This window comes from Lytechinus pictus, chromosome 15 (assembly GCF_037042905.1).
Source record: "Lytechinus pictus isolate F3 Inbred chromosome 15, Lp3.0, whole genome shotgun sequence".
NCBI lineage: Eukaryota > Metazoa > Echinodermata > Echinoidea > Temnopleuroida > Toxopneustidae > Lytechinus > Lytechinus pictus.
Window position 1 is genome coordinate 6695966 of NC_087259.1, and position 22271 is coordinate 6718236.

Genomic DNA, 22271 nt, shown 5'->3' on the forward strand with positions numbered 1-22271 from the left:
GTGGTAGTTGTTGTAAAGTAGTATTGATATAGAATCATTTTATTACATACTTACTACGACGACTACTACTACTACTACTACTACTACTGCTACTACTACTACTACTACTACTACTACTACTACCATTACTAATACTTCTCCTACTCCTCCTCGTCCTACTACTACTACTACTACTACTACTACTACTACTACTACTATTACTACTACTACGCCTACTCCTACTCATACTACTACTACTACTACTACTACTATACTACTACTACTACTACTACTACTACTACTACTACTTCTACTACTACTACTGGTACTCCTACTTCTACTACTACTACTACTACTACTACTGTTACTACTACTACCACCACCACCACTTTTATTTTTTTATGCTATTGGAATAGAAGAATGAGAAGAAGAAGAAGAATGAGGAGGAGATCAAGAACAAGAAGAAAATGTTAAAAGAGAAAAAAAAATTGTTAGAGAATATTGCCCTTGCAAATGAAACGTTTTGCGTGGCGCTGTAACAAAATTTGTGAGAACGATCAACGTCATATGTTGAGCAACATTTGCCATATAAATATAACACACATTGAAGTACCAAGAAAAGATCCTACCAAATTAATTAGTACAAACATGCCCCGGATCGGGTCACTCTGTCAAATCTAGAAAATTATATGTTATCTGATTATATGTTTACGGTCCTCCTTCGTAATCGACATTTAATCGACTTATAAACACGGATGTTTCGTGCCAGCGATAAGACAATCCCTGCAGTCACAGCAAAGAATTGTGTGAAGCTGAACTCGATTCTTACGCGTACGAATATCACGGAGTGATGCGCCCGAGTATGAAAATCAAGAAACTCACAAGAATAAGAAAAGTAAAGCCAGGAAAAGTATTTGTAATTTTTGAAGTGCTTCTGTAAAGAGATCAGTGTGTCGATGTGAAAGGTGAACATAATCATAGATTTTGAAGTGACTTTTGTAGAGGAAAGAAGAAAAAATCTAAATATCTTGTACTTATCATCGTGCCTGTGTGGTAAAATATACTGTGTGAAGTGGCATGATTGAAATGGCTAACCGTGCGACGTGCCTCAGATTTGGTCTATTTATCTTCCTATTTCAACGAGGTAAGTATTGACAATATGTTTTTATATTTCTTAAAAACAGTGTGTAAAATATGTCAAATGACTATGATGTTGAATATAGATTTAAGGCAGGGGGTGCCCCCCCCCATTCCCCGTATGAAAGAATGCCCTTTTTCAAAATGGAAAATGCCCAATATCAAAATGAAATGTGCGCTTTTTCAAAATGAAATACCCTTTTTGAAGTAAAATATTATACATTCTAGGTTTAACAAATCGTAAGTTTTTCGCTCGCGCTTCGCACCCTCATCAAATATTCTTTAGTAAGTTATTCATCCTGTTCGTGGTGTATACAAAAATGCTTAGAATGTACGAATTTCAGGTTGGAATATCACGAATTTTTGGCTCGCGCTTCGAGCTCGCATTATCCGATTGGTGAGATATGTATCCTATTCATGAACCACTAAATGCAGTCCTTAATAGGTTCATTTTCTGGTCATTATTTTAGTTTGGGCCTCACCCTCGCGTTAATTCTTTAGTTAGATACACATCTTTTTCATGATTACAAAAACTGCTCGGAATGCTTAAATTTTCATGTCTTATTACATGAAATGTCCAAAAGTTTGAGCTCGCGATTGGAAATATATAGAAAGAAGGATCTTGAAAATAAAAGGAGTTGAACCAATTGCTACGTCCTGCAGCCTCTCTTTTTTTTTGTCTGTCACGCCTATATATTATAATACCTAACATAACTCAAAGAAACATATCGACTAATAATGATTTGGGAAATACTACAGAATCATACTATTAAACTGATAAATTATCTGTCAAAATTTACAAAAATTGCATCAATTTATCACTTTTAAAGCAAGTATGCTAACCTTTGTCTCCCATTTCTCGTAATTATGACTCAATTCTTCTACGGGGGGGGGGGGGGGGGGGGCAACACATTGACCTCTGTTAGGTCAGGTGGATTCTTTAAACCTTGAGTAGTTGTGATTTTATTCTTCTTTTTTTTACATTGGGGAAGAGAATTAGCTTTAATGACCGTGGCGTTTTAAATTTTATATGTGAATTCTTGAAAATAATATTGTTTTATGATTTCGCCTTTTTACATTGTATCAGTATGCGGTGAGAACATCAATGGCATTCAGACAGTAACACCATATTGTGACGGGTTTCTCACACTGTACGACAAGGCGCCATCATATCAGATACAGGTGCCGACTTTTCCGTTTGGATTCGGTGACCCCGGAAGTAAATGCAACTGGTACTTCTACGCTCCCACTGGTAACGTCATCAAAATGGAGGTTGTTTACCTTCATATTGGACAAAACGAATCGCTTACGGTCTTTGACGGCGATAGAATGATGAGCGGAGATGGAATTGATATTAGGGATTATTTGGAACTGGATTTCGTCAGCGAGAGTAATTCCTTGACGATTCAGCTGAAGTCTGGGCCAGTTTTCAAAGGAACAGCGGTCCTCCATGTAATGGTCCTGAAACCAAAATCAAGTGAGTTGAAAAAAGAATCATCGTAGGCCTATCCATTAAAAACATATTCATTTGAAAAACCTCAAGATGTTTCTTCTAAGCCACCAAGGTTTCTAATGGAGACAATGTCGGTGATTAAAATATTGATATTATTTATGCACATTCACTGTTTAAAGATACATATCCTTATATGTCGTTCGATTTCTCCCTCGATCTTAATAGAAAGTTTTGATGTTTTGTCGGCTAACCCCAGCCAATGTGGTGGCACCATTGATCTCGACTAATCAACTCCATCTTTTGAAATTGAGGTGACCAATCAGGAAGCCGGCAGTAGCCCCGCCTACTGTGTCTGGCAAATAACCACGCCCCCGTCGACAGAAGCCATGCTCCGTTTTCTCGACGTGCGTCTCGATTTCTACGATTACTTCGTGGTTGCCGACTCGATGGGTAACCGGCTAGCCGAATTCTCCAATATCCGGTCTACTCCGTACGAAGTAGTGTTGGGATCCAACCAAATGGTCTGTCTCTTTGATGCCTATGAAATCCAGTCTGCCTCGTATGTACGATTTGAGGTCTTCTACAATGGTGAGTTGATACACCTTCATGTATGCCTACACTCTTAAAATGTTGGGCAACATACTGTCCACACAACGATTGGTTTGGTTAAAAAATTTATCCAACTCTGGGTAGTTTTCAACCAATATTGTGTAGTTTTCACCCAAAGCACACATTACTAGTATTGGTTTAAAACTACCCAGAATTTGATAAGAAAAGAATGAGATTTATGACCAGGAGACGTACTTATAATGCAGCTGGAAAATGCTTCCCTTTCCCTGTCCTGACAGTTTTCCGAGGCAAATCAGGCTTAGCCAAAGAACTTCTCGTTGGTACAACGAGATATCTCTGTTTATACAAATATTTCCGATGCTTTTCACAAATTCTAGGGTCAGATAAAAAAAAATCCACCCCACGTGAAATCTGACTTTAACGTACGTCCCATCCTACTTTATTTTCTTAAAAGTTTCTCAAAGAATAAATGACTGTACATTATGCAAGCGAATACATTCATGAAAGTTGTGAAGAGACTTTTTAAAAAGCATCGTGGGGTCGGAAAGAAAATACTCCCCACGTGAAAGCTGACTTTAACGTACGTCCCATCCTACTTTTTTTTCGCATGAGAAAAACTCACTTTTGATAATAAATGATTGTTCATCATGTAAGCGAATACATTTATGAAAGTTGTGAAGAGACTTTTAAAAAAGCACCGTCTTAGACCACAAAATAACGAGTACGAATAAAGTGCACAACCCTTTTTATATAAAAACTTACCGTTATCAATGTCTTTGCTTTCAAGATACTACGGCTGAAGAAGATGCTATCAACCTCTTAAGCGGAGGTCACATAACCCTCAACGAAGAGCAACCAAGCTTTTCCTTTCAGACAAACAACTTCTCCACCGATTTGGGCGTCTATTTCGGAAGCTACTGGTTCGTCAACGGCCCAAGCGGATCCAAATTATCCGTCGAGATCTCGGACATGGATACCGGGTCCGGTGTCTACTTCGACGTTCGGAGCGGATTGAACACACCGATCGCCAGTCTATCCGGGAGTTTTGAAGTGGATACGCTCATGACATTGGACAACACGGCGGTTATTTGGATGTATTCGCATTGGCGGGAACCGGGCCAAGGAGTGACTGTGAATGTGAGCATATCAGGTGTGCCATTGAAGCGACTGTCGAAAAATGACTCTTTTTTTATCATGAGGAGTGACGGAGAGAGATAGGAAGAGAGGGGAAGAGAACGATAGAATACAAGAGAAAGTGAGAGAGAAATAAATAAAAGGGGATCAGTAAAGAATATTGTCAATGGGTATTTCAAGATGAACACCAAGAAATGCTAATAGTGGACGTGTGTTCCTGTCTGATTTTGGGATCATAATTATTCATGCGAAATATTATTTTAACACATTTTACATCATGATATACACAATGTACTGCTGTCATAGACAAGTAAACGATACTATGACTTAAAATATTATTCATCATGTTTATTATACCATAGTTCTCATGAAAACATGGAGTTTTCGGAGTAATTCTGAATGATCAATTACTGTCTAGTAAAATGCAATTGAGAGAATGTTTGAAATGAAAGATGCAATTCTGATGTTTTATGTGCCTGCACTTGTTTACACTTTCTATATCCATTCTTTGCTCATCAGACAGCATATTTTTGGATTCATCGAACATCCTCGCATCGTGCGGAGGATCCATAATCCTCGATCCGAATCATTTACCTTCACTTTCGTTCTCATCTCCAAACTACGGTACAACGATCGACCAGTACACCGCGTGCTACTGGTACTTCATCAGTCCCCCAAACACCCGCGTGCGGATCGACTTCCTTGACATCGAGACGCACAGCGGATACGTACATGTCTTTGATAGTGTCAACAGCCCGGCTGTAACGGTATCAAGCATCGCCGGTGAGGGCGCTTTACCCCCTTTCCATTCCTCTGGAAACGGAGTCTCTGTCCTGTACAACGATTTGTCTGATTACATGAACGGCCGTGGACTCCTGGCGGAAGTCAGTATCATTGACGGTGCGTATGATTTTTCATAATAGTTTGGATATTGATTAAAAAGGATACGTGATAGATGTTAAGACCTGTTTTTCAGATTGTACCAGCTTGTGTGATAGGGGCGCCGTGGTCTAGACTTTATGACTCTCGTCTTTCAATCTGAGGGACATGGGTTCGATTCCCATCCATGGCGTGTTTTCCTTCAGCAAGAAATTCACCCACATTGTGCTGCACTCAACCCAGGTGAGGTGAATGAGTACCCGGAAGAAATTCCTCGAATGCCAGAGCGCCTGTAGGCTGCACGGCTATAGCCGTGGTAATAATAATAATAGCATTATTGTAATGCGCAGTTGAGTATATACACATAGAAATTTCGCAATATAAATGTACAATTATTATTATTATTATCATTGTTATTATTATCATTATTATTATTATTATCATTGTTATTATTATTATTATTATTATACCTGCAATCAATTCTAAAATCACTGGGTGTGACCAACAGTGTAATTTAAGGTTAGAGCGGTTAGACAATACCCATTTGTGCACGAGATTATGTCGATCTAGTGAAGTTTGTCATTACCCTCTTAACCACTCAAATGACTAGACCTAGTGGAGAAGCCGGACGTTGAATACTTCCCGATAAATCGTTGGACATGATATCTAGATCCGCTTTGTATGAATTAGGTATACCGGTTTTCGAAAGTTTATGCGTAACAGGTAAAACGTTTAATGATATGATCAGATGAAATTATGAATTACAGCAATAATCATGTTGTTACTATTTTGTATACAGCGAGTACTCCTAAACCAGATATTTCTTGCGGCGGTCAACTCTATTTAAATGTCACCCAACCATCTTCTGCAATTAAGACCCCATGGTACACCACGCCCTCTACGGTATTTGCCTCAACACTCTGTTACTGGTACGTAACGTGTCAAGCGGATAAAGCAGTTTCCTTTGAAGTCAACGATATGCAGACCGTTGACGCCACTCTGAACGTATACGACACCGTGAACGCTTTGCAGCAGGATGTGGCCGTTATCAGAGGGGAGACCCTTCCGACCCCGTTCCTGTCATCTGGACCGGGTGTGACTATCGTGTTTGCAGACTCTCCTTCAAGCTACCCGGAACGTGGGTTTTCTGCAATAGTCGTAATATCAGGTACCGAAACAGTCGTAAACAAATTACTAGATTTAATGACATCAGGAACATACTCTGACTCGATGCCCATGACAATGCCTAGCTCTACGATACCGAAACAGCAATGAACATGCCATCATGCAATCCATTTGAGAACAATGCAAACGATGTGTCTATGACCTTCGAACATAGGCCGAGATAAGTTATAATGGTCATAATGTGCCCGATGCAGAATCATTTTCTTTTGAGATATGAACATTTTTTTTTCAGTAACTCGATTTCAAGTTATCCTCTACTGTAATACATGAAATAAGACTCAAATTCTTTTCGATCGGTCCATCCTCCCGAGAAGCAACATATCCTATCCTTAAGCTATATTTTTCTTCTGTAGATCCGTTCTCTTGGGATGGAACGACAGTCATGACGTCGTGTGGTGGAAGCATAGACATGTATTCTACTTCAACAAGTCTGACCGTCACCTCGCCGACTTACCCAAGCCTCCAACCGACCGGAAGTTTCGACTGCAGATGGTATTTCAGCGGAGAAAATGGCATGGTGTTCACGTTGGAAATCTTCGATCTCGACACGGATGTGACAACGTACGTGTACGTCTTCGACGAGGACGAAACTGTCACCGAGATATCAGGCAACAACCTTGCAACAACGGTCGTCGGGTCTAAGAACTCCCTCCGTGTGAGATTCTCTGACTCATCCATGACTGATACAGCACGAGGGCTGAAGGCAAAGGTCAATCTTAATGGTAAGCACCTGACTTATTCAAAAAAAAAATATGGAAGCCCAGTCCTTTCGATATCTTGAACGGAAGTTATTCGAAATGATTGGAACTCCTTATATCAATAATCTAACTCGACTTGAAGACCCAAACAAAAATTATATTGGCACTTTAAATTTTCAAAGATTCAACGAATTAATTTGCAAATGATTAGGGTGATGATTGTTTTACAGTCTGTATCAACTGGTAGCAAAAGCCACTGCCAAAACAATTGAAAGGGAGGCTTCGGAAATAATGTCACCATGTCTTTATTTACAGTTCCTCCAAACTGGGACGACTCTTCTGCTTTGGCTACCTGTGGCGGTGGGATTCCCCTAGATTTTGATACACGAACCTTCCTTTCTACGACACCTAACTACCCAGACACAAACGGGGACCATTTTGACTGCCGATGGTACGTGACGAGCCCTTCAGACACTCGCGTCTCTGTCCAGCTCGTTGATTTCCAAACGGATTCGAACTCGTTCCTCTCCCTTCATGACGGAAGTGCATTATCTGACCCGGAACTGTATCGTGCGTCTGGGTCTGTCTTTCCGACAGAGGTAAACGCCACCGGAAACGCAATGGCACTCCGTTTTTACTCAAATCGGGCTACAAGTGGAAGAGGTGCTTCCATCACCGTTACATTCTTGGGAGGTAGGTCTTTATATTGTATTTGTCAAAAAATTAATATCAATATAGAAGTGCTGTGGACGATTGGATAAATCTCAGGACTATAAACCACGAAGTCCCGGGTTCGAATCCCACCGCAACACTCGCGTTCTTTGGCAATGCGTTTATCTATACTTTCAACTCCCCTCCCAGGTGTAGCAGATGAGTGCCCGGTAGAAAGAAATTTCTCGAATGCTTGAGCGCCCGATAAAGATAGCCTTGCTAGAGCCGGTGTCACTAAAAGCAGAGCACACTAGGAGCTGGGAGAACAGCTTGCGGAAGTGAAGATGCTACCCTGGTCAAAATATAACGATATGTTTAATATTCGCATTATTGTTACAGTGTAAAGGGGATAGGATGTGATCAGAAAGTAATCCATTGTTCAAACCTATGAGTTGGAAAAAATGGCACGAGTTATGTTTCGCAAATATCGAATGGCCGAGATATGGTGAGTTTTTTTTTTTACTGAGTTCGATCCCAATGATATTCAAAGCCTCAATATCATCTAGTCCGATCACGTTACCAGGTCTCGAGTCACAAGACTTGTTCACGAGTGTATATTATAATAGCATTCCTTTCAAAAGAAGAAATTATATCATTTTTTTTTTATTTTCTTATTCAATTATTACATGATTCAACCACCAATGATACTGGTAAAAATTTATCAATGTGCTGAAAAACAATGTAACTTTCCGTGCTATGATTAATTACAAAGTGTTAGCTGATAAACTGCTTGGGAATTATTTGAACACTATGTAGCATATGATGTTTGAAGGTTTGCATGGTGGCATGGCCAATCGCGGAAGTGGTTTACGGTACACACCATGTTGTGAGTCATAGAAGGACTAAGAAAAAGTGGATATAGGTAGACTTCCATCTTGAAGACGGACAGTCGACCTATCGGAAACGTCAAGTCTTCTCTCATCTGAACCTCCTCTCGGCGACCCAAGCCAGCCTTCTCTCATCTCTCCACCAACTCATGCCTCTCAGCTCTTATGGTTTACAGTTCTTTTAAGGACAATACTCATTTCAGAAAAGAATTCTACCGTCCATCCTCCTACCTTCTCGTCTCTCGTTTTTACTTCTACCTCTGTCCACTTTCTCAGTCTCACCACACATCATGATGAACTGTAAAAACCACTTCCTCGACTATGTAGCATATTAAAAAAACTCTTGTTTGATTCTCGTATCCCCCCATTCTCTCTCTTTACCCCCGCTCTCTCAGGGAATCCTCCTACCAGTGACATCCGTTTGGTAGGTGGTAGTGGGCCTCATGAAGGGCGTGTCGAACTCTATCATAACAACATCTGGGGTACGGTCTGCGATGACGACTGGGGCATAGAAGACGCCACAGTTGTCTGTAGGTACGTAACATTCAGGAGCAAATCATTTGAATGGATGGTTTGCGTTTGTTGCTTGGATTTGTTTTGCAAACCTGAATAATAAGAAATAATGTACCAAGTAAGCAAGAAAGGAATATCTGCAAGGCTAAGTTCCTACAAATTTTGCCATGTCAGTACATTTTTTTGTATTTTCTTTGGCGTTTGTGGTATGATACGCCACGGCTCTTGACCCTAAGGGTTATGGATATTAGTGAGTTGTAATTGCCAAGTACCCGTCAAAACATCTCGAAATTATAGCTAATCTATCTATCACCATTGTCTTAACATAACTTGGTTGAAAACACTTAAGTGGTCTGTAAGTTTGGCATTATGCTTTGTCACTTTATACTCTAGGATGTTGGGGTACAGGACCGTGATTGCGTTCTGGTCCAGGGCTTACTTTGGACCAGGCACAGGACAGATATGGTTGGATGATCTTCAGTGTAGTGGAGACGAGAAGCATGTCATTGACTGCACTCACGCCATGCCAACCGGTACAAACAACTGCGGTCATTCGGAGGATGCCGGCGTTACGTGTGGAGAAGGTAAACATAAATTAGGGGACTTTCTCTCGGTGACGTACACTCTAAAAACGGAGAGCTAATTTAGCTCTTAAAGAGCGTGTATAGTGACTGCACTTCGGGGTGCTGATTTTTCTCGTTCAAATTTGAATTAGACATTTCAGCACTCCGAAGTGCAGTCACTATATACACACGCTCTTTAAGAGCTTAATTAGCTATCCGTTTTTTTTAGAGTGTACGGAGTATTAAAAACAGAGTAAGTGTATTGAAATGTCTGTCATGACAAAGAACAACGAAGAAGTCTTTGTCAAATATTAGTGAACCAAAACAGCAGTTTAATCCTTGATTCTGGAATAATGAATATTTGCAATTGTTTGTAAGCTCTGTAACTTAGGATGAAACTGCTGTTCCAGTTCTCCAATTTTCGTCAAAGACTTTTTAGTTTTCTTTGTCATTTGAAGGGCATTATTCAAGCTCTGTGACTTAGGATGAAACTGCTATCCCAGTTTTCCAATTTTCCCAAAAGATTTTTGAGAATTCTCTGTCATCTGAAGGGCATTTGACGAAACGTTTATACTCTGTTATTGATATCATCCGTACGTGGCTGAGCGACATTTTTTCGAATCATACAGTGTACTGGATATCCTTCTACTTCTCAACTATCTGCCCTAGAATATTGTCTCTGATTTGAAAGAGGGACAATAACAAGCGGAAAAGGGAAAATAGCTACTTTACTGACTTGAATCAATGAATAGGGATTGGCTTTTGAAACGCTTTTGCATTTCAGTAAAGCCCTCCGTATTTCAGTTGATGACAAGGGACTTAGGAGCTCTGGTGCTATCAAGAATGCATGTATTATTTTAATATAAGTGAATAGCTCTTCTGAAGATTTGAGAACAAATGGCAATACAAATAATGTTGAGCATTGTTTCTATTGTCATTTGTTTTTCGCTAAACGTTAGATATCCAATTCGTTGTGATCTTTAAACCTTGAGCTACAAACATAATCTTCTACAACCATAACCAACTATAAGCTACTCTGTAAGTTCTCAAATTAGATTTAACATGGATTTAGGATAATGAACCTTCTGCTCAATTCCATGGTCGTAGATCTGTAACACTAGTATTACTATGAAATAGTTAAAGAGTTGACACACTGATTCTGATTGGATGATATTGGTTGTCCTTAACAGTATGAGAACAGAAGCTCAAATTTGATTGGCTATTGTTTTCCTTATGATACCCAGGTGCTGATGTCACGTGTGACAGCAATTCGATGACGGTCCTCGTCGATCGCGCTCTCCTGGTACCGGGCGATGATGCGACCGATGTCTTTCTCGCCGATGGTTCCTGCGTTGGTTACGATCACGACAGTGTAAAAGTTGCCATTTCGACGTCGTTCGATGACTGTGGTACTACATTGGAGGTAAAGAAAGTTGGTTTGAAGATTTCAAGTTGGTCGACGCAAGAGACCCCAATTTTCGTTTTCTAAAATGTAAATTCCATGTTTTTCGTGTTTTGAACTTGAAAGCCGATCCGTGTTTTCGGTGACTCATATCTCAATAAAAATTTTCAATAGTGAAAATGTTAGAAAAGGGCAAGTTTCCATGCAGATAAAGCTTGCCAAAAACACTACGTAACAGCTTTGATGGACATACTTTGGTGGCATTTATTCTCTGCACAAGGATTGTTGTTTTATCATATGATTTTTTTCATTATGGTGTAATGTATTTTTCTTGGTTTATCCTTTTTCGGGGCATGAAAAATGGGGGTTTCCGTCAAATCCATGAATTCGTTGTTTTCTGAATGGCGTGAAATTTCAGTTTCCAGACCGCGGAAAACTTCAGACCAGGGTCCCGTAACACGAAGGTTAGCGATTAATCGTACGTTTGATTTTCACGATTGATTGTGTATTGTAGTCAATGCAATCAATCGTAGAAGAGTGTTTCTACGATCATTGCTAAGCTTTGTGTTACGGGCCCCAGGCCTTTACTCTACGTCATTGGATGATTGGCCTGCCGTTGATATTGGTGTTAGGAAACCTCCTCTTCTTCCTCCTCATTTTCTCACCTAAACTCTGACCTCTCTCCCCATTATTTTAGCCATCTACACTTCCCATTCACTCTGAAGCCAAACTAATAAAAGTTGCTAGATTAAATAGTGAGCTTGTTGCAACTAACAAGACCTAGTCGATTGGCTTATAATGCAGTCCAGACCGTTTTCTAGTCAGTCGGGACTAGAGGTCAGTGAAATATGATGATAGTTACACCGAGCTTTAGTCATTTTAACTGGTTCGTTTTGTATTTGTGGTCTCGTTTTATGATACTATTAGGAAACAGAAGACACCATCACCTTCTCCAACGTCATCACGTACTTCGAACCAAGATCCAAACATGGTGAGACTGTGACACGAGACGCTATCCTACACATACCGGTCACGTGTTCTTTCGATCGGCACATCATCCTTGGCAACAGTTACAAACCGCAAGTGGGCGTGGTCTCTTTCTCCGAAATTGGCTTTGGGAACTTCTCTTTGGATCTCGCACGGTACAAGGATGCCAACTTCGCCGAACAGGCGGTAGAGGATGAGAGGATACCGCTCGGTGAACCGGTGTTCTTCGCGGTCAATCTGACCGCGGTAACTGACGTGACGGTGCTGATCGAGTCATGCTGGGCGACGCCTCATCCTTACCCCTTTGACCAGGCGAAATATCATATCATCACTGATGGGTTAGTGGCTGTATATGCAGCACCATTTACATCATAATGTATCTTCTCAAATTCTGAAATACTTCTTTGCTGCAAACAGCATTTATTTCCATAATGTAAAATGATCCAAATTATGCCAAATTTAGCTCTTATTTAATGCTATTAAGGTGCTTTACATCGAACCTTGAAAAAGGTACCTCGAGTTCCTTCTATAAACATGCCCATGCACTAAATTGACCAGGCGAAATACTTCATTATACTAATGGATAAGTGGCTATAATATATGTAACGCCATTGATCGTTCGTGCTCGAATTCTGCAAAGATATACCTTCTCTGTTAGAATCGTCGTGATGTAGCGGTTCTCTTGCCATGTTACCACAGGATTTTGTGATCGAGTCCCACCGCAGCCTAGAATCCAATGGCAACTCGTCAATCCACATTTTGCCGCTGTCCACCCAGGTGTTAAATGAGTTCCCTCGGCAGGAACACCTTTGCAGTATGCCTTGCAATTGAGTTTGGAAACTTGTTTGAATGCTCACAGGAAGTGGAGAAAATGTACGCATTATAATATTGTATCTGTAAAGAGACGTCGTATCTTAGAGACATCGTTTCGATGTATAAAGCACCATACACAAGGTGAAAAGTATTATTAATAAATGAGAATGATATAATTTAAAAAAAATAACAAAATAACAGGATGATTCAATGCATGCTCGACAGCTTTTAGAGAGGCTGTAAAACATCGACCAATCGGATATGTTTGTATAGTAGTCGATTCTGTGTAAGTGTATTTTTTTACGATGTTGAATGGATTTTCATTGTCTGTAGATGCGCTAAGGATCCAACGGTCGTATTCTATGATAACGTCATAGATGACCCGATGATGTCTGCCTTCTCTCTACAGGCATTCGGTTTTGTCGGAGAGTATGACCAGGTATGCGGAAAACAATTGGAGTAGGCGTTGAATTAACTCATTAAGTTAAGAATTTTTTTTCTTCTCATTTTCCCCGGCCTTTATTCTACCAGAATTGTATTGCTTTTCTGTTGAATATATGACCATACACTCTTAATGTTAGGCAACATGTTGCCCATACAACAATTGGTTAAGACTTTACCAAATATCTGGGTAGTTTTAAACCAGTAATGTGTGATTTGGTTGAAAACTACCCAGAGTTGGATACATTTTTAACCAATTGTTGTGTGGACAGTATGTTGCCCAACATTTTAAGAGTGTACTTGTAAGTGAATATGGTTAATATGGACATGATGACGAGGTCAAAATAGAGTTTTGAAACGATCCAGTTTGTAGCTTTGGAGAAAAAAACAATCGATACAAAATAACATGATCTTTGTCGACTCTTGCAACATTTAATATAGACACTCTTCACGGCATAGGCTTAATTTAGAACACCGACCTATCTTTGATTGCATAATGAATAAGGTGACATTGAAGAATTAAATCATCTTACTGGGCATCGAATGTTACAGAACGGAATAACAAGCTCAGATTGTCAAGAGTGTTTTTTTTTATGAAACTACCTATGCAAGAAATGGTGTCGTAGGCAATTTCTGGACATAATTCTTTATACTTTATCTTACTTCTAGTAATGCGTGTGAGCTGTCATTGCTCCAACAATTCATATTATGTAAAATTCTCTAAATTTCCTTTCAGGGAAAGAATAACAATTGCAATGAATCACTTGATCAGAAAGTAGTATCACATTACTCTGCATATTGTGAACTTGTGTTATATTCGGTCCATGAATGTTTGCAAATATTGTTTTTGTCTGAGGAAAGAAATATAAGGGTCAATTTAAGCAACAGCCTCGGAATCTGAAGTCTCCAAACCTGTAAGCTCGACACGATTCTTCCGTGACAATGTACATGCGGTCAAATGGAATTCCTAATGTATATTAATGAGTGTTGGTAATTGAGCTTAAATGGACGAATTGGTCGTCAAAAGAGACTGAGATTTATATATTTTTTTAAATTCAGCAGTTTCTTGATCAAATTTGTTCAAATAAATCGTGAACATATTCTAATTTCTTATAATTCAAGGTCGTATATATTATTAAATGAAAAAGTAGTTAGTTGAATAAGCAGTGCGCCCCTCTCCCAGTAGGCTACTGCCCTTTAAAATGTCGGTATCGACCAGTGATTAAGGTGTAGGTGCTGTGGCCGAGTGATCTGGCGCCTGACTAGACAGTTGAAAGTCCGGGTTCGATCCCGACCGCCACACCTATGTCCGTGAGCAAGGAATTGAATCGACAGTGCTCTTTTGATATCCCGCATTCAAATGAATAGAAATGCTGTATGTTTTCTTGGAAACTTGGTGGGACTTTATTTTTTCAACATTCTTTGTTCCATACGTGTTAGGTGTTTATACACTGTGAGGTGCTAGTGTGTGACGGCAGTGATTCCTCTTCGCGCTGTGCCCAAGGCTGTGTGAGTCAAAGAGCAAAGAGAACTGCGGCCATCCCGCAGGTTCGGGATTCGAGCTCCCAGCCCCACACCATCTCAAACGGTCCGATATCCCCTCAGCGGAAACGGAGGGGGATAGATGCATTCGGGCATGCACATTCATCGTCAGGTAGGCCAATATTCATTGTTGTCCTTAAGGTACAGTCGACAATGGGTGACGAACTGACGATCCAGAAAGTTTTGAAGATAATTAATTATTGTTCCTAATTTAATCGATAAATCTGCGGCGTTTTATTTTTTCTCGAGTTCTGCGCCATTCTGTAACGAACAATGCTAATTTCGTGATTATTGTAACAAGTTTGACCATTCGTCGTTGACCATGTTGTCATTTTTATCTTCTTCATACATAGCTTGACTAATACTAGCGCATAAACTGTTCGTGAATACTTGGCTAATGATTTTTGCAGAGAATGTATTATACTGGGTAGATAGCAGGAAAAAGAGTTACTAGAAAATGTTGAAAGCATCTTTATATCACGAATTACGTTGCAAAATTTTTGCCGCTTATAATGGTCTCGACTTTTATACACCATTTTGTCGCGAATTTCAGAATTTTTGCCATCAATTTTTTCGATCTGAAAATGTCTATAATATTTTGGGCTGAATATGTAATGCTGCTTTATTGATCAGAATGAACAAGATTTATGATAATCATGAAAAAAAAAATGCACCAAATTTTACAAATAAGGTCACAAAATTTTCGGCGTTAAGTTGTCTTGATTTTTGCGCCTTTTTGGCGCAATCTTTGCAAATAAGATCCCGTACATGAAGCTTGTTGTTGCAAATCTATTCACCATGCCTCGCATTAGTTTATGTTCACTCGTTTGTCATTATCATTGGGCGCATCATTCTCTCATTTCGGCGGCCATTGCTGGAGAGAATATGCTTGCATATAGCAAGCTATAAAGTGAGCAGAAAAAACCTTGAATCGTCACATCTTGGTCACACCAACGTTATAGGTGTGAACAATTATCGGGTACATTCTCGTCATGTAATAATAGAATGATCTAATCTGGTGTAATAACATCAATCAACTTATCGGTATGAAGGTAGACATTTCTTTACCATTTCTGTGAGACGTATTGCAAGTAAGATCAAAATATGATATATATTTAATTTCCCTCCAGGTAACATCTACTACAGTGGCGATATGAACAAAATGGTGGCGATGGGCGTGTCCGGAATACTGCTGGCTGCGGGGGTCATGATGGCTTACGTCACATTCTCGAAAGGTCAACAGAAGTCAAAAGGTTACAAAAGTCCGGCGAAAGATGACGATTCTGATAGCGAGCCCCTAATCGCGGCATAATTACTGATCGTGAGGTCGTGACGTGTCAGTGACAACAGTGACGTGCCAAGGGGACAATTTTTGGGGGGGGGGGTGTATTTGGTATAAAGTATTGATAATCATTTAAATAATCCGATATCCGAAGCTCGCAATGTTGCGATTTTCAGAGTTCGTTATAGGTGCAGATGTTTGAAGGGGAGCATCAGCACTGCCCTTCAGCACACTGTCTTCCTTAGATACTAGAGCATTTTAGCAGTCACTTCGCCGACGCTTTCTATAACGCAGAGAATCTTTTGTCAAAGCCCTTCATAACAAAGCAGCCTTTGTCGAAAATCGGTGAATCAAAACAGTAGTGTCGTCCTAGACTCTGGACAAACGACATATATTAGCAAGTTTTTGTCTGGTCCGAATCTTAAGTTGGTGTGCTGTGCTGGTTTACCACTTTCTTTTTAACAGTAACCTCTAATCCGTCCATTGTGATTTGACGGGCATTTTCAATAGCTTCTGAATGTTGCGGAAAGTGTCTGTGAATTGGATGCTAAAATACGTTATATTGTCATAAGCATTCCGTCGGATTCTCACCAATGAAACCGAATCTAAACCAATGGGATGTCATCGAAAATGTCGTCATCGTTTTCTATACGTCTGAATGAATGTGACAATATTTAGGATTGGGAGATGTTTCATTGGACTCGCGAAAATGTTTTTATGCGCGGTCGATCTGAACCAATCAGATACAAGTATTTCCGTAGCTTATAACAGGTTTAAGTGAGGATCAAAGATCTTGTTTTAGGAGTGCTCATTGCTTTAAGCATGTTACCACAGTTTGCCAAACAGTATTTTCTGTTTTCTACACCGTAATAGATTAGTATTCTAGCGTGTATTTTTATCAGCATTTTCAAGATTACGAGAAAAGCGCAGCAAATTGCAAGATCTTCTTAACGATATCCATATGAATTTGATCCATAGATAAAAAAAAAAAAAAAAGCAGTCGAGAACTGAAAGGACCCCCCAAAAGAGAAGATTCTTTGGAAGTCGATTAAAGATTGCTATCCGAAAATAAAAACATATCAAAGGAATACTCCGAAGGCCGAAATAACATGATTTGATCAGATAAAGTGAAATTGGACAAGGAATAAAAAAAAAGTTATGACATTTTAAAAGTTTGCGTTCTTTTGGCGAAATATTTCTAGGCACGTAATCGATGTCTTCATGAATATGATATGGGCAAGCTGATGCTTCATGTTTTTTTTCTAATTCTTTTGTAATGAAAATTATTCTTTATGACCTTCATGCTGATGACACGGTAGTCTTTTCTCATAAAAATGTAACAACTATTGAACCCAACTTAATTCCGACCTGAAAAGAATAACAACTGGTTGTGTGATTCCAAATCGAGTCTTAACTGTGATAAAACAGTTAGTTCTATTGGCTCTCTCAAAATGATAGGTAATGTAATAGGTTGAACTTGAATGTTAATAAGATATATAAAAAACAAGTACAATTAGCAAAATATTTTGGCATGTTGTTAGATCCCAGTTTAAAAAGGAATTTGCATATCGAATATACATATTCTAGAATAAATGCACTTATACTTTTATTAATCCGATTACGTCACTCTATTGATCAGAAAAATATGAAAATTGTGTATAATGCCATTATTCTTTCCCTTGAAGTCTCAAAGTCGTCTTACATAGGCTCAATGTCTCCTTCCTTGACCTATGAAGTATTTTGAATTTGATACAGGCCCTGGGATTACCTTTTTTAAGGGGGTGCTGATGCAAATTTGACAAACAAAAAATTGTGTTTTCACTATAAAAAAGGAAAGTAATTTTGGTCCTGAGAAATCTGACAAGCAAGAAAAAAAAAGGATTCTATACAAAATGTAGGTCCTTATGTTTACATTTATCGACTTTGTACCACCCACCAGATATCCAGAGGGTGTTGACAATGCATGGAGAATTATACACGCAGCACCCCCAGGAAAATCTTATGGGTGCTTCAGCGCCCCTGTTTCACGGAGCCATGGTTTGATGTATTTTCCCCATATCCCCTAATTTTCCCCTTTTATTCCTAGAGACTTTTGCAAGACTTTTCTTATCCAATCCTTGGACCCCATGGAAAAACAGAACTTTCTTTGAGCAGAGCTGAACTGGGTGTCCTTCCAATTTCCGACATTTTCATGTCTCTTTGGTTTTATTGTCTCACCTGCATAGCAGAGTGAGACTATAGACGCCGCTTTTCCGACGGCGGCGGCGGCGGCGGCGTCAACACCAAATCTTAACATGAGGTTAAGTTTTTGAAATGACAGCATAACTTAGAAAGTATATGGACCTAGTTCATGAAACTTGGCCATAAGGTTAATCAAGTATTACTGAACATCCTGCCTGAGTTTCATGTCACATGACCATGGTCAATGGTCATTTAGGGTCAATGAACTTAGACCATGTTGGGGGAATCAACATCAAAATCTTAACCTAAGGTTAAGTTTTTGAAATGTCATCATAACTTAGAAAATATATGGACCTAGTTCATGAAACTTATACATAAGGTTAATCAAGTATCATTGAACATCCTGCATGAGTTTCACGTCACATGACCAAGGTCAATGGTCATTTAGGGTCAATGAACTTTGGCCGAATTGGGGGTATCTGTAGATTTACCATCATAACTTTAAAAGTTTATGGATGTGATTCATGAAACTTGGACGTAATAGTAATCAAGTATTACTGAACATCCTGTGCAAGTTTCAGGTCACATGATCAAGGTCAAAGGTCATTTAGGGTCAATGAACTTTGGTCAAATTGGGGTATTTGTTGAATTACCGCCATAACTTTGAAAGTGTGTTGGTCTAGTTCATAAAACTTGGACATAAGAGTAATGAAGTATCACTGAACATCCTTTGCGCATTTTAGGTCACATGACCAAGGTCAAAGGTCAATGAACTTTGGCCATAATGGGGGTATCTGTTGAATTACCATCATAACTTGGAAAGTTGATGGATCTTTCTCTTGAAACTTGGACATAAGAGTAATCAAGTATCACTGAACATCCTGTGCGAGTTTCAGGTCACATGATCAAGGTCAAAGGTCATGTAAGGTCAATGAACTTTGGCCACGTTGGGGGTATTTGTTGAATTACCATCATATCTCTATAAGTGTATGGGTCTAGTTCATAAAACGTGGAAATAAGAGTAACCAAGTATCACTGAACATCTTGTGCGAGTTATAGTAGTTTTCAAAATCAGCACTGCTGCTATATTGAATCGCGTGATGCAGGTGAGACGGCCAGAGGCATTCCACTTGTTTAAGTTGTTTTATACTTGTCAGTTTATATTTTGGTTATGTTTTTTTTATTGTGAATTTCGGAGAATAAATAAATACAATAAAAATACAAACTAAATGGAAAAAGATCGATGAACGATTTGTGTTTATTGTGGTCTTAATGCGTGAAATTATATGCATTTGCAGGGATTTAAAACTGTAACAAATTGAAAGTGTACTCCCCCCAAAAAAAAACATTGACCGAAGGGGGGCAAACCAGTCTCATTCTTAAGGTAAACAAACTTTTAGTTACAAATTACACAATGATGCTCTATATCACTGGCGGATCCAGGGGTGGCACATCCGGCTCGTGCCCCCCCCCCCATTTGAGAGCCATAATCATATTTTTAAATGTAATTATGCCATTTTTACCCAAGGTGTTCCCCCTCCCCCTTTGAAAGTGAGGCCCTTCTTTTAGCTTGTCTATTTTTTGCGGACGAAATGACCTTAAATTTTGATGAAACTTTTTTTTCTTGTCAAATTTTCTTGGGAAATGGGCCCCCTTAAAATCCTGGATCCGCCCCTCTTCTTTGTAATTATTTATCATTAAACTATATGAGTACAGTTTACCAAATAATTGACAATGATTTTAAACAATAAATATACATGCTCTCTTCATAAAACAATATCATAAATGGGAATAATTTGTGATTTCTATCTCGAGCGTCTCATATAATCCGGCGTAGGTGGGGGGGGGGGGGGGGTTCGAGTGGGGCAATTTTCCTATATCCACCATTGTTGCTGTTTTCGTTACATGAAAGTTATAATTATAGTCACTTTGCCATCCAATGATAATTATCTTTCATGAAATCCTTGATTTTGATTGGCTGGTGAGCACCGTTTCCATGGTATATAGTTACCATCGGATGGTAAAGTTACCATAGTATTTTTTTATATGCAATGGGACCACAGGTTTTATAAATTTTGTTTTAACTTAATGGCCCGTATTCTGAAGTGGGGTTTAACTTAAACTCAGGTTTAAAGTTGTGGTTTAAGTATGGATGGCCAATTGTTACATAAATCACTAACAATAGAGATATCATATTTCAGCTCATTTGGCTCAAGTATAAATAGATGATTGTCTTCACCATCAATGAATCAGGAAAGAGCACAGTAAACATAACAAACATACAACTTAATAAAAATTTTGACCCTTTTGGTTTCCCGTAATTTTAGCACAGAGTTAGACCATGGTCTAAGTTGAACCCGACTTCAGAATACGGGCCAATGTGTCGAAATCCCCCCCCCCCCTCCACTCTCTCTGCATCTCTCCAAATTAAACTACCCCTCTGCACCTTTTCGACGCACTCATGATCTCCAATATAGAATTCTAGAAACGCATTTGTATTTGGGTGTTATTCCAAAATTAGATCGCAGGAAATCAGCTCAATATAAAATTCAACATAGGTCCATACAGGTCTAAGAAAATTTGTTATGAATTTAAATTTGGATTTCGTTCAAATCAATTTCTATTGAAGTATGAATTGATATCTTATTATTATGTAGAAGTGCCTTGTTTTGAAAATGGATTTATTTGTTTCTTGTAGAATATATTGCGATCGATATGCATTCATTCGATTTCGTGTGCCTGTAATGTTGAAATTATTAAAATTTTTATTAGAAAATTACACAATTAGGATGTGCTATTACATTTCTAAGAAGAAAAGTAGGCCTAAAAACTGTATATTGTTTAATTTTGCTAAATAATTTTTGCTGGGGTGCCGTCTCATCTGCAACATCTGCAAACAATTTCGAACAATAATTACAATGATAATTTGGCTGGGTGTAAAAATGGCAGAGGTAAAAATGGCAAAGGTAAAAATGGCAGAGGTAAAAATGGCAGAGGTAAAAATGGCAGAGGTAAAAATAGCAAATGTAAAAATGGCAGAGGTAAAATGGCAGAGGTAAAAATGGCAGAGGTAAAAATGGCAAAGGTAAAAATGGCAGAGGAATAAATAGCAGCGGTAATAATGGCAGAGGTAATACTGACAGAGTTAAAAATAGCTGAGGTAAAAATGATAACACTTAAGTTGGTATTTCCTTTTCTTTTTTCTGGACTTACATGCACGACCTTCTCATGTCAAATCGCTCTTCTAATATTCAAATTTGAAGAACACTTTGAATCCCAAATATTGTACTTAATTCATTAAAGGGGAAATTCACACTGACATAAAATTTATCAAAATGATATTGATGAGGGTTTTAGGGAATCCATCAAAGATTTTAAAAGCTACTAAAATTTTACGTTAATGGGGGACGTCATTTGCGAGCAGTTTTCCCCATATTTGGTGTAATTATAAATATCAATGAAATGTCATTTTGTAAAAAAAAATTATTATGGTTTTAATTGCACCTTAAGTATATTAACATACAAATAATTTCACATCCGCTCCTGAAATAATTTTGTATCAGCAATCATGAACCACTGATTAAAAAAATGAAAAGTAGACATTTTGGTGCATAAAATACAGGGTAGTTACTAGAATATGACGTCACAGAAAAAAAAACTCAAACTAATAACTTTCATAATCTTTGATGGGTTTTCCGCAAACCTTCACCAATATATTTTTTTTCTGCTATTTTCACAGTAAAACATTTGTCAGGGTGAATTTCCCCTTCAAAACAGGTCAATAGAATGGTACCTCAGAATCACCTATACATTTTAATAAATCCTGATTCCCTACACATTTAAAAAATCATGAGGTAACCGTTACCATAGAAACTAGTTAAGGAATCTGATATCCACTTAGCTGCAATGAGGTATTACTCTGAAAAAATGAACACTAGTTGCTATTATTATATCATTTACATTTAACCATATAC

The 22271-nt window shown here is 38.7% G+C and overlaps 1 protein-coding gene across 1 annotated transcript; it reads left to right on the top strand.

Annotated features, from left to right (window-relative positions):
• The first annotated feature begins 824 nt into the window (after nt 1–824).
• LOC129278285 (deleted in malignant brain tumors 1 protein-like) lies at nt 825–17362 on the top strand. Its single transcript, XM_054914488.2, has 15 exons — nt 825–1123; nt 2204–2593; nt 2795–3157; nt 3927–4289; nt 4793–5173; nt 5952–6320; nt 6691–7059; nt 7351–7728; nt 8969–9107; nt 9480–9670; nt 10894–11072; nt 11979–12376; nt 13185–13290; nt 14733–14946; nt 15965–17362. Exons 3-15 carry the CDS (start codon nt 2956–2958, stop codon nt 16144–16146), a joined length of 3471 nt encoding a protein of 1156 aa, XP_054770463.2. The 5' UTR covers nt 825–1123; nt 2204–2593; nt 2795–2955; the 3' UTR covers nt 16147–17362.
• Nucleotides 17363–22271: the final 4909 nt, after the last annotated feature.